Source organism: Schistocerca americana, chromosome 9, assembly GCF_021461395.2.
Source record: "Schistocerca americana isolate TAMUIC-IGC-003095 chromosome 9, iqSchAmer2.1, whole genome shotgun sequence".
NCBI classification, from domain to species: domain Eukaryota; kingdom Metazoa; phylum Arthropoda; class Insecta; order Orthoptera; family Acrididae; genus Schistocerca; species Schistocerca americana.
The window spans coordinates 134,776,512-134,795,514 of record NC_060127.1 but is presented as its reverse complement, the minus strand read 5'-3'; the positions used below and the strand labels follow the sequence as shown (position 1 = coordinate 134,795,514).

The 19,003-nt window shown below is 44.0% G+C and overlaps 1 protein-coding gene across 2 annotated transcripts in view; it reads right to left on the bottom strand.

The window, feature by feature from the left end:
* Window positions 1-19,003, bottom strand: part of LOC124550982 (4-coumarate--CoA ligase 2-like) — a 272,580-nt gene that overhangs the window by 120,033 nt on the left and 133,544 nt on the right. For both annotated transcript variants that reach the window (XM_047125802.1, XM_047125803.1), the window contains exons 3-4: window positions 13,645-13,781; window positions 726-933 (exon numbers count right to left, since the gene is read on the bottom strand). In XM_047125802.1, coding sequence (XP_046981758.1) covers window positions 726-933; window positions 13,645-13,781 — 345 coding nt within the window. The remainder of the gene's footprint in view (window positions 1-725; window positions 934-13,644; window positions 13,782-19,003) is intronic.

Genomic DNA, 19,003 nt, shown 5'->3' with positions numbered 1-19,003 from the left:
ATTTTACAGAAGTAACTGCTACCAGTGTTTGTTCCGCTATCATATAATCTTATATCCTCCTTTCAAGACACTGTCCATTCCGTTCAACTGCTCTTGCAAGTCCTTTGCTGTCTCCGACAGAATTACAATGTCATCGGCGAACCTTAAAGTTTTTATTTTTTCTTCATGGATTTTAATACCTACTCCAAATTTTTCTTTTGTTTCTTTTACTGCTTGCTCAATATACAGATTGAACAACATCGGGGAGAGGCTACAACCCTGTGTCACTCCCTTCCCAACCACTGCTTCCCTCTCATGTCCCTCGACTCTTATAACTGCCATCTGGTTTCTGTACAAATTGTAAATAGCCTTTCGCTCTCTGTATTTTATCCCTGCCACCTTCAGAATTTGAAAGAGAGTATTCCAGTCAACATTGTCAAAAGCTTTCTCTAAGTCTACAAATGCTAGAACGTAGGTTTGCCTTTTCTTAATCTAGCTTCTAAAATAAGTCGTAGAGTCAGTATTGCCTCACGTGTTCCCTTATTTCTACGGAATCCAAACTGATCTCCCCCGAGGTCAGCTTCTACCAGTTTTTCCATTCGTGTTGTAAAGAATTCGCGTTAGTATTTTGCATGATGGGACATAATGGTGTACTCGTCGACGGTGGTCGTACAGCGTTAGTGATGGTGGCAAACGCTTAATTTGGCATCGATGACAGGGCGCAGTGGCGCAGCCTGGGTACGTACCGGCAGTGTACTTGGGGTTGGTGGTGGTGACGACGACCCCCGCCTCGTTGGCGCCCAGGACGACGATGGGGAACTCCGGGCAGTTGGGCAGGAAGACGGAGAGCACGTGGCCGGGGCCCAGGCCCGCCCCCACCAGCGCGCCGGCCAAGTTCCTGGCCGCGGTGCGCGCCTCCGCGTACGTGTAGCGGCGACCCGTCAGCCCGCACTCCTGCACAGCGACGGGACCACGAGCTGGCAGGTTGCTCTTAAATCATGAACTACTGGTAATTAGATCAAAAGCTCGGTCTTCAAGTAACGTTCTAGTGTGTGTATTGTGTAACTGGGGACCTAGAAACACGGGAGGCTTCGTCCCACCATAGTCCTCAGTGGTTCACGACCTCACAACAGGCCACAGCAGTCCATCGACCCCACCGCCGCCCCACACCGAACCCAGGGTTATTGTGCGGTTCGGCCCCCAGTGGACCCCTCGACCACCCCCCTCCCCCCTGGGAACGTCTCGTACCAGACGAGTGTAACCCCAAATGTTTGTGTGTGTTGTGTACATAGTTCCGCGTAGTCAGCGCGTACACAACTTTCCCAATAGAGCGCGCCCCGCTAAGCACAGCAGCGCAGGCGCAGCGCTCGTCCGTCTCCGCTCTACGAGATGGCGCTGTTATAGAGACGGACCAAATTCTGCTTCCGCCGATCCGCGTATTAATATGTAACGCAGCCAATGAGATTGCTGCTAACGTAGAACCTTTTGCCCTCGCGGATCACACTCGCGCAGTGATACCTGAACGCGAGAGGTATTATAACGAGTGTACAGACCTCCGATTAGTCAGTCTCCATCAGTCTGCATTTGTCTGTACCAGTCTATAGTCAAGTTTCAGTTTGCGCCTAATAAGATTACCATATTCCTGTACATAGCCATGGAGATAAATGTATAGACACTTTTGTCAAATATCAGCTGTATGTGATAATAAGATTAACGTACCAAGACCAAAGGAACTACAGATTGTCAGTTGTAAACAGCATCCAGAATCAAGTTACGTAATGTCTATATTTTTTATTATTTTACTAAATGTGTTTCAAAATTAATCAAGTTCTGTTTAAAGTAGGTCACCGTCAATCTGCTACTGTAAGCGTGCAAGTGGCATTTCTATCGTCTGACCTAACGGCAGAAAATAAACACGCCACGATAAGACCACGAGACATATTGCTGATACTCGCCTATTTCACTAGAGCGACAAGTCAAATAATATGATGGTGTGTGTACCGAAGGTCTTACAGTACGCACACCACAGTGTGATAGAGTAACTATGGTGTACGCTTGCGTGGAGACGGTGTTTGCGCAGCAATCGCCGACATGGTGTAACTGAGGCGGAAGAAGGAGAATAGCCCGCATTCGCCGAAGCATGTGGAAAACCGCCTAAAAACCACCCACAGGCTGGCCGGCACACCGGACCTCGACACTAATCCACCGGGCGGACTGGTGCCGGGGACCGGCACGCCTTCCCGCTCGGGAAGCAGCGGGTTAAGTCGTCGGCACATCCGAACGTTGTGCGTTGAGCGTGCCGAGTTTCTGACATCATAGCGTGGAATAGTACGTTCGGGAGTCTTTCTGAACGTGCAGAGAAATATCTGGCATTTCAGATATTCTGAGCGTGCGTCTGACCACTGAGATAACACAGCGCCACCTACGTCACACGCACGCCGTCTCCCTTCAGTACAGAGTTGTGAGGCGCCATATTGTCGTTCATTTCAAGCCTATATGTATATATGCCGTTTCTGAGCACCAGCAAATTGAGAATCACTGGAAAACCCGTTGTTAGTTGTGTGATTCGTTCCAACAAAATTAAGAAAAACATCATATACGTCGCGAAAGAGTTATTGTAACCTGCGTATTATGAGAGTAGGCTATTTGAAGGCTATACTGAAGATCCACTAAAAACGCATTGTTCTTGGTACAATTTGTTACAATTAAATTTCAATTAGTAACGTAATTATCCACGATTAACGGTTTTAGCAAGCGGTAACACAATTTGATTAAGTACTCAGAGGGAGTTCGGGGTTTAGCGTAATGGGCAGCGTCTCTCTCCCAGAAGAACATTTTGTTGGAGCGGTGGTTCGCGTCTTAACACTTACAAATTTTTTTCCTAACATTCGCGTTCTGATACTTTATTATTAGTTTAATTTAAGTATATACTATAATATTTGATGTTATGTAAATATAAGTTCACCCTTTTTTTGAGGGGTGACTTTGTTCGATTGGCTTAATCTACAGGACTACTTCCGCTACTTGTATAAAGTTATTTTGTTCCTTTTTCTTTAACGCTTCGTCATTCACATGTTGCAAAGATTCTGCTACTGGATAGGAACAGTGATCAGGTAAGTCTAACCTTGGGGTTTTACTAAAATCTAGGAATGATGAAATAATGTTTATCGTATGCAGATAAATATTCCAAATTTGTACCGCACTGTTTGTAATGGAACTTTTATAAGGCTGTGTCCTTACTGATTAGACATGGTACTTTCCTTTTCGTGGACGATGGAGGATATGTGCGTTTTAATAGAGCTAACGTGGGAATTTTACGCACGCCCGTTGAGTAAACAGTGTGATTTACGAACTACTAGAAACATCCCTTAACTGCCGCTGGAGTGCACTGCGATCGCATACATCACGTTTGGGACCACGTACCGTATGCACAAGTCGCATCGTTCCTGAGCGTTCAGCAGCACGTTGAACTTGGTACGCTCAGAGTTAACGTTCGACAGCACGGTCCGTGTGCCGACGGCTTTAGAGCGCGCGGCTAGCTGGGCGGTCTAACATTTTACTAATACGTTGATGGCGTGTTCCTTGCCTTCCGGAAAGCATTGTTCACATATCCACACCGTTTAGTGAATAAAATACCACGGGGCGCAGTAAACACTGCGCAGAAGCAAAGGCGTTGCTGCCACTGTGCGCATGACACCAGAGAGGAATACTTCACGTCCACATTTATACACATTTCTTTCGTCACTGGATCGCTTAGTTGTCGCGAGTGCGATGAGCGATGCTCGACAGAAGCTAGTGGCAGATTTGAAATTTCGAAAGATCAATTTCCAAGAACAGTCAGATAACAAACATATTACGTCCTCTCACATATACATTTCGTGTAACAACCGCGACCAGAAAATTTGAAAAAATCTGAGATCATACAGAGGGTTCCCGACAATCATTCTTCCCACGTGCCATCCGCGAATGGAACAGAGAAAGGGATCAGTTACAGCTATGACAAGTTTCCTTCGCCGTTTGCGGAGTATGATGTAGATGTACCAAGTGATCAAAAAGTCAGTATAAATTTGAAAACTTAATAAACCACGGAATAATGTAGATAGAGAGGTAAAAATTGACACACATGCTTGGAATGACATAGGGCTTTATTAGAACAAAAAAAAAGTATTGCTAGACGCGTGAAAGATCTCTAGCGCGCGTCGTTTGGTGATGATCGTGTGCTCAGCCGCCACTTTCGTCATGCTTGGCCTCCCAGGTCCCCAGACCACAGTCCGTGCGATTATTGGCTTTGGGGTTACCTAAAGTCGCAAGTGTCCCGTGATCGACCGACATCTCTAGGGATGCTGAAAGACAACATCCGACGCCAATGCCTCACCATAACTCCGGACATGCTTTACAGTGCTGTTCACAACATTATTCCTCGACTACAGCTATTGTAGAGGAATGATGGTGGACATATTGAGCATTTCCTCTAAAGAACATCATCTTTGCTTTGTCTTACTTTGTTATGCTAATTATTGCTATTCTGATCAGATGAACATTTTTTGAACTTTTGTATTTTTTGGTTCTAATAAAACCCCATGTCATTCCAAGCATGTGTGTCAATTTGTACCTCTGATCTACATTTTTCCGTGATTTATTCAGTTTTCAAATTTATACTGACTTTTTGATCACCCGGTAGAACAATGGTCTCGAAAAGCCTTACGGTTATTAGCCTGTGCTCTGTCACTGAATATGTGATCATCGAGGGACTTAACAGCCAGTTTTGTCTTCCCCTTTGTTCGTTAATCAGCGGCTTGGGCGTCCAAACGTGCGCCACGAGGGGGCATTGCCCACTCTTGGAATCCGAAAGCGATGTACACTCTAAGGGAGACAAAAAAAAAGGAACCGCACCATTCGCATCATGGCGGAATCGTCCGAACTGAATGGCAATCGGTAGATACGAAGTACATGTACAGCAAACAAACTGTTTAGATTTCAGAAAAATTTGATCTCTTATCCAAGAGAAAGAGCTTCACGAAGTGAGCATGTCAGTAACACACTGATTCACATCTGGCCCTTATGCAAGCAGCTACTCGGCTTGCCATTGATTGACAGAGTTGCTGGACGTCCTCTTGAGGGAGATCGTACCAAATTCTGTCCAATTGGCGCAGTAAAGCGCAAAATCCGGAGCTGAACGGAGGACCCTGCTCACACTGCTCCAAACGTTTTTAACTGGGGAGAGATCCGGTGGCCATGCCTGCCAAGGAAGGATTTGGGAAGCATACAGACAAGCAGAAGAAAGTCTCGCCGTCTGCGGACGGACATTATCTTGCTGAAATGTAAGCCCAGAATGGCTTACTATGAACTCTTACGGGAATCGGCGAAATGCTGCGAGTAACGAACAGTACATCAGTAGTGTGTCGATAAGTTGAGAGTTTGGGTCTGACGTGAGGCTAACAGCTGTGTACCGCTAGTCTCTAGAGGAACGGAAGGTTCCAAATGATTGGAAAAGAGCACAGGTAGTCCCAGTCAAGAAGGGTTGTCGAGCAGAGACCTAGATCTCTGACGTAGATCTGTTGTAGAATTTTAGAACATGTTTTTTGCTCGAGTATCATGTCGTTTTTGGAAACCCAGAATCTACTCTGTAGGAATCAACATGGATTCCGGAAACAGCGGTCGTGTGAGACTCAACTCGCTTTGTTTGTTCATGAGACCCAGAAAATATTAGATACAGGCTCCCAGGTAGATGCTATTTTCCTTGACTTCCGGAAGGCGTTGTATACGGTTCCGCACTGTCGCCTGATAAACAAAGTAAGAGCCTACGGAATATCAGACCAGCTGTGTGGCTGGATTGAAGAGTTTTTAGCAAACAGAACACAGCATGTTGTTCTCAATGGAGAGACGTCTACAGACGTTAAAGTAACCTCTGGCGTGCCACAGGGGAGTGTTATGGGACCATTGCTTTTCACAATATATACAAATGACCTAGTAGATAATGTCGGAAGTTCGATGCGGCTTTTCGCGGATGATGCTGTCGTATACAGAGAAGTTTCAGCATTAGAAAATTGTAGCGAAATGCAGGAAGATCTGCAGCGGATAGGCACTTGGTGCAGGGAGTGGCAACTGACCCCTTACAAAAGTAATGTATTGCGAATACATAGAAAGAAGGATCCTTTATTGTATGATTATATGATAGCGGAACAAACACTGGTAGCAGTTACTTCTGTAAAATATCTGGGATTATGCGTGCGGAACGATTTGAAGTGGAATAATCATATAAAATTAATTGTTGCTAAGGCGGGTACCAGATTGAGATTCATTGGGAGAGTCCTTAGAAAATGTAGTCCATCAACAAAGGAGGTGGCTTGCAAAACACTCGTTCGACCTACACTTGAGTATTGCTCATCAGTGTGGGATCCGTACCAGATCGGGTTGACGGAGGAGATAGAGAAGATCCAAAGAAGAGCGGCGCGTTTCGACACAGGGTTATTTGGTAACCGTGATAGCGTTACGGAGTTGTTTAGCAAACTCAAGTGGCAAGAGAGACGCTCTGCATCGCGGTGTAGGTTGCTCGCCAGGTTTCGAGAGGGTGCGTTTCTGGATGAGGTATCGAATATATTGCTTCCCCCTACTTATACCTCCCGATGAGATCACGAATGTAAAATTAGAGAGATTCGAGCGCGCATGGAGGCTTTCAGACAGTCGTTCTTCCCGCGAACCATACGCGACTGAAACAGAAAAGGGAGGTAATGACAGTGGCACGTGAAGTGCCCTCTGCCACACACCGTTGGGTGGCTTGCGGAGTATGGATGTAGATGTAGATGTAGATGTAGATGTAAGGCAGTCGACGCATCTGCAATGGCCACTGCGTCTGGGTGGCTCAGAGATCTGAGCATCTGCCCGACAAGCAGCAGGCTGGCACAAAATTTCAACTTTCCCTTTGACTTCAGTCAATGCCCGCTTGCAGCTAATGTCTGTACTTCCGTTATGTCTTACATCTAGAGATCTTTGTGAGTCTAGTACACTGCAGACCTAGCACTGCTGAGTGACACGCGGAATATTGTGGCTTTAACAATAGGTCTATAACACTGGTTTGCTTGATCTTCTGGATGCTGGTGGGAAGTTAAACCGTTTCCTTGACGCGAGTTTGGTTTTGGCACAGTCCTGCGGGCAAAGTGGATGCAACTCTTTCCAGAATTTTGTTTAAGTAGAGTCTACAAGCTTTCCTCCAGCGCTTCGTCGTGTAGTGATTAATTGGCCTTTAGAAAGAGGCTTTTCCTGTCCTCAGTCGATCGCATTCCAGTGCCAATTCCCTGCATGAAAATGGCATCCCTAAATCCCTGCACAGTTTAAGCACAGCAATATTTTACCATTTCTTTAGGAGAGAGGGAGGAAAATTCGAATTTCTGATTCGAAACCACGTCCTCTACATGAATTTAAGCATCCTCAAACTATTCACTTTATGGGATGGAACACAACACAACATGCACGCGTAGAGTTACGATTTCTGCGGTCCTGTCGCCATGGGTGGACACTAACAGTCACACTGGGGAGACGGGCACCATCTTCGCTCAGTGTAAGCTGTTACCAGTCGCATCTGCCGGTTACTTTGAGACTGAGGTGGTTCGAATGCTGGACATTGGTTACTCTTACCGCAACAAATCACAAAAGTAGTGCCCGCAGCTCGTGGTCGTGCGGTAGCGTTCTCGCTTCCCACTCCCGGGTTCCCGGGTTCGATACTCGGCGGGGTTAGGGATTTTCTCTGCCTCGTGACGGCTGGGTGTTGTGTGACGTCCTTAGGTTAGTTAGGTTTAAGTAGTTCTAAGTTCTAGGGGACTGATGACCATAGATGTTAAGTCCCATAGTGCTCAGAGCCACTTGAACCACAAAAGTAGTGTTCGAAAAACATTTTATTTAACATTAATTATGCCAGTCAATATTAGGGAATTCATTACAAACAAAGAATGCAGTAAATCCATTAACATGATCACTAACAAGGTTTTGTAAGCAAGTAATGTCATGGATGGTACCAAATTCTGATAAAGGTTTTTAAAAGTATATTTTCCATTTCCAGGAGTTCTCATCTATGGCATTTTTGTTGTTGCTTTTGTTGACATCCATCAGACTTTTTCTGTCTCTCTGATTTTTTTTTATTTTTATTTTGGAGATTTTTAATGTTCAGTGTCAAACTAACGTTATTGGTATATGAATAAAAATATCTTTAGTGAATATTTTCTCTTTCTGTTTCGCTGCTCAGTGCATATCCTGGATTTAGTCATATGAAGATGTCATTCCAATTCATTAAAGCAAAACAGTAATCTAGGTCTACATAATTATATTAATGGTATAAGATGTAATTTGTATGCGCTAATGAAACCTGTAGTTATCAAGATAGTATACTCTTAAGAAACTATATTCAATTGATAACTACGAGGTACTTTCAGTAAGTAATTTAACACTTTTTTTTTGTGAAAGCAGACTGGTTTTGTTTTCGATTCCAATACACCTTATTATTCCCCGCTCTTTTGGCTACAAAAAGCTAGTTTTCAACACAATATTCGTTGAAAGCGACAGCCTTACGCCAGCTTGCTGGATTGGCCCTTACGTCCGCATGCTACCACTCCAGTGGCCCACGTGGGAGCTATTGCCTTGCTTCATAGACAACCTCCCGATCATCCACGTACTGCTTGCCACGGAGTACATCCTTCATTGGGCCGCACAGATGGAAGTCGCAAGGTGCAGGATTCTGGCTGTGGGGTGGATGACAAAGAGCAGTCCAGTGAAGTCATGTGAGCTCCTCTTAGGTGCTTAGGCATGTATGAGGCCTTGCCTTATGGAAAAGGAAAAGGCAGTGTGCATTTCTGTGGAGACGAATACGCTGAAGTTGTTTCTTCAATTTCCTGAGGGTAGCACACTACACTTCAGAGTTGATGGTTTCACCGTAAAGGAAGACGTCAGATCTAATAACCCCCCCCCCCCCCCCCCCCAGAGTCCCAGAAGACCATCTCATGACGTCATCGGCGAGGATGCGGCTTTGAACATTTTCTTTGAAGGAGAGGTGACGCGGCGCTACTCTGTGGATTACAATTTTGTTTCCGGTTCGGAGTGGTGAACACGTGTTTCATCGCCTGTGGCGATGTTCGACGAAAAATTGTTACGATCAGCCTCATAACGCGCAGCCAATTCCGCACATATGGTCTTTCGTTGCTCCCTACGGTCTTCTGTTCGGCGCGCACAAGGTCTGAGTACCTCATCTGGTGACCGAGTGTGGAGGCACTTCCAACATAGACGTCCAGATGATCAGAAAGGTGTGTGATTGTGATTCGTCGATCACCTCGAAGGAGAGTGTCCGCACGTTCCTGCACTGCAACATTCACAGATGTGTGCGGCCAGCCGGAAGGATGTCATCGCCTAGGTTTGCGCGACCTTGTTGCATGATGACAGACGCCTCGCCCAACGACTCACCGTGGTTTTGTTCACTGCCAGGTTTCCGTAGGCATTCTGAAAGCGCCTATGAATATCTGCGATGTTTTGGTTTTGCCCCAAAAGAAACTCAATGACATCTCTCGGCCTGGAACGCATCTCCGTTACAAGCGGCCTTTTGAAGGCCACGCATAGCGCCGCCGCCCATCGGAACTTCATGAACTTAGTGTCTGAAACAGGGCTATTCCATCATGTCCCACAACAAATTCCGGATTTTTTTTCGGAAATCGGTCCAGAAAAAAAAGTGTTGTATTATTTATTGAACGACCCTCATACAAATTCACCGAGAGACAATAAAATTTGTGTGTACGCTGCATTACGTGATGTAAAACATACTGGAAGAGTTGCATCAAAAACGCTAATTTTATGGTTTTCCACCCTCGTCGATAAATTTCTGTGCCCAAACCACCTCCTCCCATGCACCTCCTTCATTATGCTGACGACACCATTCACCTCGCTCTCTATCCCATGCTCTAGAAATCCCAACGATCCCTTCAAACCCACCTCAATGAGTTTACCTGCTGGTGTAACCAATGGCTCCTTAGGATTAATCCTTCCAAAATACAGGCAGTGTTTACCTACTGGTGTAACCAATGGCTCCTTAAGATTAATTCTTCCAAAATCCAGGCAGTAATCGTAGGCCGCATTATCTGCACCTTTCGTCTTCACGACTTCTACCATTTATGAGCATCACATCCAGCTAACTAACACACTAAAATAACTTCGACTAACATTCGGCTAACAAGTAATCTGAATACCTCATCTACTAGCCACCCAGCAGAAAGCCCACAAGAGACTAAAACTACTAACCAACCGAGTATGGTGACTACACGCCTCCACTATCCTTCATGTGTACGAATTCCTGATCTGTCCCATCCTTTACTACCCAAATCTACATCTACATTTATACTCCGCAAGCCACCCAACTGTGTGTGGTGGAGGGCACTTTGCGTGACACTGTCATTACCTCCCTTTCCTGTTCCACTCGCGTATGGTTCGCGGGAAGAACGACTGCCGGAAAGCCTCCGTGCGCGTTCGAATCTCTCTAATTTTACATTCGTGATCTCCTCGGGAGGTATAAGTAGGGGGAAGCAATATATTCGATACCTCATCCAGAAACGCACCCTCTCGAAACTTGGACAACAAGCTACACCGCGATGCAGAGCGCCTCACTTGAAGAGTCTGTCACTTGAGTTTGCTAAACAACTCCGTAACGCTATCACGCTTAACAAATAATTATGTGACGAAACGCGCCGCTCTTCTTTGGATCTTCTCTATCTCCTCTGTCAACCCGACCTAGTACGGATCCCACACTGATGAGCAATACTCAAGTATAGGTCGAACGTGTATTTTGTAAGCCACCTCCTTTGTTGATGGACTACATTTTCTAAGGACTCTCTCAATGAATGTCAACCTGGCACCTGCCTTACCAACAGGATATCATCATTCCACTTCAAATCGTTCCGTACGCATACTCCCAGATATTTGACAGAAGTAACTGCTACCAGTGTTTGTTCCGCTATCATATAATCATACAATAAAGGATCCTTCTTTCTATGTATTCGCAATACATTACATTTGTCTATGTTAAGGGTCAGTTGCCACTCCATGCACCAAGTGCCTGCAGATCTTCCTGCATTTCACTGCAATTTTCTAATGCTGCAACTTCTCTGTATACTACAGCATCATCTGCGAAAAGCCACATGTTGAATGGATATCCACCCTCCCAAGCTCTACAAGAGTCTCCAGATCCTTGCCATGCTCTGCGCCTCGCTTTCTGCATCCGCTTACCCTATCGCAACAGGATCTTTTACCAACTCATCAAATTCCCACGTCACTCCCAATGATCACCTCTGAATAACCTGCACCATCGGTAAAATCTACTCCGACAATCCAATTGTGTCCACTCTCCCTTCCAATCCTAGTGTGGTGCCAGGCCTCCACCTACACATCCCACCAACTCTTCACCTGCACACCGTTCACGTCCTCTCCCAAAGAAATATCAACTGTCTCCCTCTACTGGACCATGAACTCCACCCCAACATACACCTGTCCTACCGATTCTGAATCCACCCTACCTTATCCACCGCCCCAAGGGCTACCTCTCTTCCTTTCCCCCTACCACATCTCATCCTTATCCCATTCTCTATCGCTTCCCACACCCTTCTACTTTCCGATCTATAGCTCCCAATATCAGTTGACCCTCTCTCCTTGTCCCCCACAGCCACACCTGTCTTGTCACCACCTCTTACCAGTTCTCCGTCCTCATCACTCTATACCCACTCTTCTTTTCATCTACAATCCATCGTCCCAGCACAGGTCCTTTTCCAGTTTTAGTGAAAGTACACAGTGCTCCGTTGTTAACGGTCCATGTACCTTTCGTCGTGTTCAGTGTTTTTCAAGTGTTTAGTGTTCTTCAGGTGTTTATCAAGCGTTTATAGCTGTGCTGTTTGTCCACATTTTTACCACTGTTTTCAAACCATTCATGAAGGCAGCATTATTTTATTTGTACAGACAGTTGGTTAAAAGAAACAAAAGGAACAGAAAAACATAGAACAGAAGGAAGTTTCAACCAGTTAGCTTGTTATTACCAAATGGTGATAATTACGCCTTTTCTAGTTGGTATACAATGCAACGACAAACAGAACAAACACAATAATCGAAGTATTGAATTGTTGATAGCGTGATATGTGTGACAAGTTTACAGCTGTAGTTTTCCAAATTATCACAATGTTAACAAAAGAATAAAGGGTTTTCACATTAAAAGCATTTTATAAAAGTGATGTTATTGCAGTTGTTAATGAATGGGGAAGACGCTTTAGATCAGAACCACCGTCTAGATGAACAGTATGCGACATACGAGATAGATTTGAAGAACATGGATTTGTTATGGATGCATCAAGACCTGGCCGCCCAACAACAGTCACAAATGAGGAAAATGAACTGCGGATATGTTTAGCTATGATCCAAAGTCCACGAAAATCAACCTTACGATTAGCAACTGAGCTTGATTTATCATGAAGGTCAGTGCAAATGATATCACACAAACAGAAGTTTAAAGTTTACAGTCCACGTTTACGACATGCGTTACTTAAAGATGATCCAGTTCGACGTCTTCAGTTTTGCGAATTGATGCTTGACAAACAAAAACAAGATCCTAACCTATTCAACAAAATTGTGCGATCTAACGAGACTTGTTTTAATCTAAGCAGGCAAGTTGACAGTCATATCTGCACTTTTGTTAGAACAACCACTAAGTCAACCTAGTGTATGTTTTTGGAGGGCGTTATCATCATTTGACGTACTTGGATCATATTTTTTTGAAGGGATAGTGACAGGAGATGACTGTGTGGATATGCTTTAGAAGTAGGTGGTATCAGGACTTGTAACGTGTGCTGAAAACTTTCAAGAAATTTACTTTCATTGCGATCGTGCTCCACCACATTATGTCACTGCCGTCCGCGATTATTTAAACGAAATTTTTCAAAGGATTGTCGAAGGACAGATATCACGGCCATGGGGTGACGTCATGGACTCTGTTTATTCTCAAGAGCCTCAGACCATTGCTGAACCAAAAGACTGTATACACAATGCATTTCACGATTTGTACAGTGATACCATACTATACCATAATGTTAGAAAGACAACTCAATTAATGAAGACAGAATACAGTTTGAACATAAAAAAATAATTGCAAGTGTTATTTGTATTTGTAATGAAACATAAATTCAATCTTTTGTTTAATCAATGCCTAGAGTCCAGCGACTTTTGCGCCCCCCGATATTTCTCTGACTGACGCCACCTTTTCAAATTATTTTAAATGCATAGTTCATGTATGTCCTTGTTTTCTGTTTTAGCATCTAAGGAGCGTTAAGTTCCACTGGCCAAAGAGTGGGTCATTTGTACCACTGACATGCCTACAGCCCCCTCACTGCATGAGGCATGAGGGAATGAAATAACAATAAAGGAAAAAGAATTTGGTGGGCAGCCACGCTCAGTAGTAAAAATTATACCCCTGTAGAACGTGAGACCATAGCTCCTGGCCACGGCCGACTTTCTTTTCCATTCTTCCCTAATCCAGTGGGACCGATGACCTCACTGGTTGGTCCCCTCCCCCAAATCAACCAACCAAGTAACGATAGCTTCTAGAGAGGACGCTTGCAAGAGCGTAATAAGAAGAGGCAGTCGGTTGAGACTTACTGTGGCGACCCTGTCAGGATAGCGGTCCAGGTTCTGCCACATGTACTGGAAGAGCGGCACGGCAGGCACCTCCACATCCGGGAATGGAGACCTCACCACGCTGGGCTCTGCGCTGGCTGCATAGCTCCTGCTGGTCGCTGCACACACACATAGACACACAGTGTAGCGTAAAACAATGCAGCCAACTAGACCAGCGTGCATGTTTTTTACAGAGTCAACACAACACTGAAAACATATGGATGCAACCAAGACGGACTTTGCACCAATGACAACGACTGACTCAACCAATCTAAAAAACCTAGTGTGGTATTTTAGCCACTGTTGGGCGCTAATTAAATAGTTGACTTTCCCTCCTATCTTCTATTTTCGTTATTATCCACAATAACTGAGGACTTGAAACTTGTGTATAATTAAATTCCGCAGATAACCCGCAATTAAAGTATATGGTAATCTATTAGACTTGTTAAAAATTAATTACAATATCATAATTAAAATCTCTTAAATAATGTTTGTAATAAATTCTATTTATTCAGCGTATTATGTGCAATACATTGCACCACACTACTTTGAAATAAAACAGTCTTGAATTGATCTCTGTCTCAGTGAGGCACCTTGTCTTTTACGTGTCGCTCTACTAATTTTACGCAACACCAACCAGTCAGAATGGCGAGCGTCTTTTTGGTGTTCCAGGTAGTCCAGTAACACGTCGGCCCACAGAAGTGCTAATGCATGACTGATTACTGTTTTGGAGTTAGAGGAATGTTGTCGTCTTCGTCACTGTCATTCAACTCCTTGAACTTCCCTTGTATTCAATGTATAATAGCACTGTCACTCAACATTTCATGACATGGCTGCATATGGCCCATATCAAATGATTCGGAAACATTTTCTTTGTCAATAATTTCACACCCTGGAGTACTTTTCAGAACAACAGCTAACGTTGATAGTGAGGAGCGTTCTCCGCCATTGGAGTCACCGATTTCATCAATTTTAGGATTGTTTTTTCATGTCTTGGCTTATGATTGATTGTTGTACTTTAAGCCATGCCTTCGGCGCTTCATAAATTGCGTCTAGCGCTATCTATTGTTTCCAAAATGTTTGAAGATTACTGCCCTGAGCAATAAGTTTTTTAGCAGATTTCATCTATAAATTTTCTTCGCAGTAGCAATGACACCATGATCCATTGTCTGGATTAATGCTGTCACATTAGAGGCTAAACATTTTACAAACATCATCCTGTGATCCGATGGTGCATTGTCCAGTAACACAGTACAGCCCTTGTAGATAGACCCTTTAGCGTTAGATCTTCTCGCACCTGTGGCACAAAGCAATTATGGAGTGACTTTCGAAATGTGGCCCATCCAATCCCCTTTCTGGTGAAAATGATGAGTAGGTAAATTGTACATTTCTTTTCCTTTCAATCAACACGGTTTTTACCGTTATCTATTACACCTAGCTAAACATTATGTGAACCCGTACCATTAGCGCAATACAAGTATCATTTCCTTGCTTGATTCATAACCAGGTGCACTACAATCGATCTCTAAACCTAAACTCTTTCTTGGTAGACACTTCCAAAACACCCCGGTTTCGTTCTTGTTGTACATTTGCTCCAGCTCTAAATTTTCTCGTGCAATAAACTCCAGGACATCATTGCAAAATTCATTCAGAAGCAGCCGTATTATAGGCACTTAACTTTTCTTCTTGGACAGCAATCTGCCGGATATCACGACGTTGTTTAAATTTTGTCAGCCAGCAGGAAGACGCATTAAAATCTCCTTTAATCCCCAAGGTTTTGAGGAAAAATTTGGCCCGTTTGCCACATATTGGGCCAGATACTTGGGTGCCCTCTGCTCTGTTTCTGCTGAAACTACTCCAACATGGCTTCATCCACTTCTGCCTAAGAAGACATTTTCATAGCCTTCTGCTTTGACACGCTTTTAGATGATTCAGAACTGCTAGCAAACTGAATTATTTTGTCTTTGATTTTACTAATATCACGGATCATAGTTAAATGATGGATTATCCCCATGAAGCTAACAGGCTACTTGGAAAAAATCAACTGGAGTGCATATCAGAAAACTATTCGGTAAGTTCCTGGACATGGCAGGGCCTCACCTGTTGCTTGTAGTTGGAAGACCTGGGCATTTTAAGTGGATACTTTATTTTAATTGCTGCTGATCGATAGGGTTTTTCTTATAAAGAAATGTATATTCAAACGATGCGTAGAATTACTCAGGGTCCATAAACGTCGAGATTATGCAACAATTTGAGAATGAATTTACGTAGTTAAAATAGAACAGTGATAAGGAAGGAATTCGTGGCGGGCCGCATCAAACCAGTCAGAAGACTGATAACTCAAATAAATAAGTGAAGCGTTTTTACGGTACCCACCAGCACATGAAGAACATAGATTACGTTCTGTGGAGATATGTTGGGACACGTGAACAAAACTGACAGTGCGACTTATCTTAGAAGATAGAGTGTAGGCAAACCTAGGTTTATAGTATTTGTACTGTGAGAGAAAGCTTTTGACAACGTTGACTGGAGTAATCTGAAATTCTGAAAGAAGCAAGGACAAAATACACAGCCCAAAAAGTTATAAACAACATACATGGTGTGAAATAATAACCGCCACCAGTCACAACAAAAGGTGATTTTATTTAACACACGATCAGTTTCGGGCTTCTGCCCATCTTCAGTTGGTTTAAATTCGTGTACATGTTTCCATAGTTCTGGAGATCACTGTTTAAATCAAAAACAAATTATGTGATGATGACTAAATACACACAAATCAAACATTTGGATGTGGCTAAGCCACATGTGCTATAAAATATTATACTACCTCGACATAACTGATGTATCCATATCATTTTCACATTACATTTATCACAATGTTTTACAAAACTATTTCATTCTTCACAAGTTAACTGTATGTTAGCCCCCATGCTTCCATATTATGTCTTTGATAAAATGGTGGCACTTTGGATGTTAGTAATTTCAGGAGCACATGCACTCACAACGTGCAACGTGTTTACATTGGAAAACAGAGATTAATGTCAAAGAGGTTAGGTCAAAGAGGTAAACAGTCGCTACATATACAGATACATAACAGATATTACAAGTTATGAAAATGAAATTGTTACATGATTCTAGAACCACACTGTCATTTATAATATACAGTACGGATGCTGGCAAAGTATGTGAGATTATACACACTGACATTTTTTTTTAAATTGCTAGTTGTGTGGGGGCTATAAGTTACAGTTTCTGATTTTTAAATACACACATCAAAAAAGTTTTGCATCACCCGGTTCCCAGAACTACTGAAGATAGACGTTGACTGTGGACATTGTATCACAGACACAGTCCCTTCGACTGTTTAGAGATGTCTCTAAACCCGCCCAAAGATGTAAACAACCATACATGAGTAGCTCCTGTTAGACGAAGGGGGTCCGACAGCCAATCAGTTCCAGTCATTCCACCAGGAAGGAGGTACACGGCTCGTGTTGTCTGTAGTTCAACCATGCCTAGACGGTCAATAACGCGGTTCGATCGAGTCCGTATTGTTATTTTGTGCCAGGAAGGACTCTGAACAAGGGAAGTGTCCAGGCGTCTCGTAGTGAACCAAAGCGATGTTTTTCGGACATGGAGGAGATAGAGAGAGACAGGAAGTGTCGATGACATATCTCGCTCAGGCCCCCCAAGGGCAACTACTGCAGTGGATGACCGCTGCCTGCGGATTATGGCTCAGAGGAACCCTAACGGCAACGCCACCATGTTGAGTAACGCTTTTCGTGCAGCCACTGGACGTCGTGTTACGACTCAAACTGGGCGCAATAGTCTGCATGATGGGCAACTTCACTCACGACGTCCATGACGAGGTCCATCTTCGCAACCACGACTCGATGCAGCTCGGTAGCGATGGGCCCAACAACATGCCGAATGGACCGCTCAGGATTGGCATCAAGTTCTCTTCACCGATGAGTGTCGCATATGTCTTCATCCAGACAATCATCGGAGACGTGTTTGAAGGAAACCCGGTCAGGCTGAACGCCTTAGACACACTGTCCAGCGAGTGCAGCAAGGTGGAGGTTCCCTGCTGTTTTGGAGTCTCATTATGTGGGGCCGACGTACGCCGCTGGTGGTCACGGAAGGCGCCGAAACGGCTGTACGACAAGTGAATGCTATCCTCCGACCGACAGTGCACCCATATCGGCAGCATATTGGCGAGGCATTCGTCTTCACGGACGACAATTCGCGTCCCCATAGTGCACATCGTGTGAATGACTTCCTTCAGAACAACGACATCTCTCGATTAGAGTGGCCAGCACGTTCTCCAGACATGAAACCTATCGAACGTGCCTGGGATAGATTGAAAAGGGCTGTTTATAGACGAAGTAACCCACCAACCACTGAGGGATCTACGCCGAATCGCCGTTGAGGAGTGGGACAATCTGGACCAAGAGTCCCTTGATGAACTTGTGGATGGTATGTAACGACGAGTACAGGCATACATCAATGCAAGGGGACGTGGAACTGGGTATTAGAGGTACCGGTGTGTACAGCAATCTGGACCACCACTTCTGAAAGTCCGCTGTATGGCGGTACAACATGCAGTGTGCGGTTTTCATGAGCAATAAAAATGGTGGAAATGTTATTTATGTTGATCTCTATTCCAATTTTCTGTACGGGTTCCGGAACTCTCGGAACCGAGGTGATGCAAAACTTTTTTGATGTGTGTATTTCATTAAAGATGTGTAGAAAGACTTCTTTGCAGGGTCCACTGAGAATTAGTCGTGGTGATCTGGAGCTATGGATGTAAATTTCGAGTTCTCTTCCAGAAGATTCATTTTATTTCCTATGCTGACAGTGTGTAGAATCTGCAGGATGACTTTGGTTAAGCGTTCATATTGTTTCAGATGTATTGCAAAAGTGGATCTATCAAAATTATTTAGCCAGAAGGCATCTATGGATTTCCGGTTTCTTATAGTGGAACTTCTTCCTGTCTTGCCTATGTAGAATTTTGGCAGATGTCACATAAAAGTTTTTTGATACCTGGTCTGCTGTGATACTGGTTATTCGTCTTGTTGCAGCGAAAGATGCGCTGTTATAGCTTATCGTTTTTTCTGAAGGATATTTGAATACCATTGTTACAAAATAGCTACTTGGTATGAAATCTTTGCCATAAACGTGATGCGAGCAAATGAGTGTACTTGTTAAATTTTGTTGTTAAAGGTGAGAAATTATGTGACAGGATTAGTTCTCTCTCTACGTCATATAGGCCTAATTAACTCAAGAAATAGCCCGGCGTACTTCATCAGCTGAAAGCTAAAAGACATTCTCAGTAGTTTTTAAA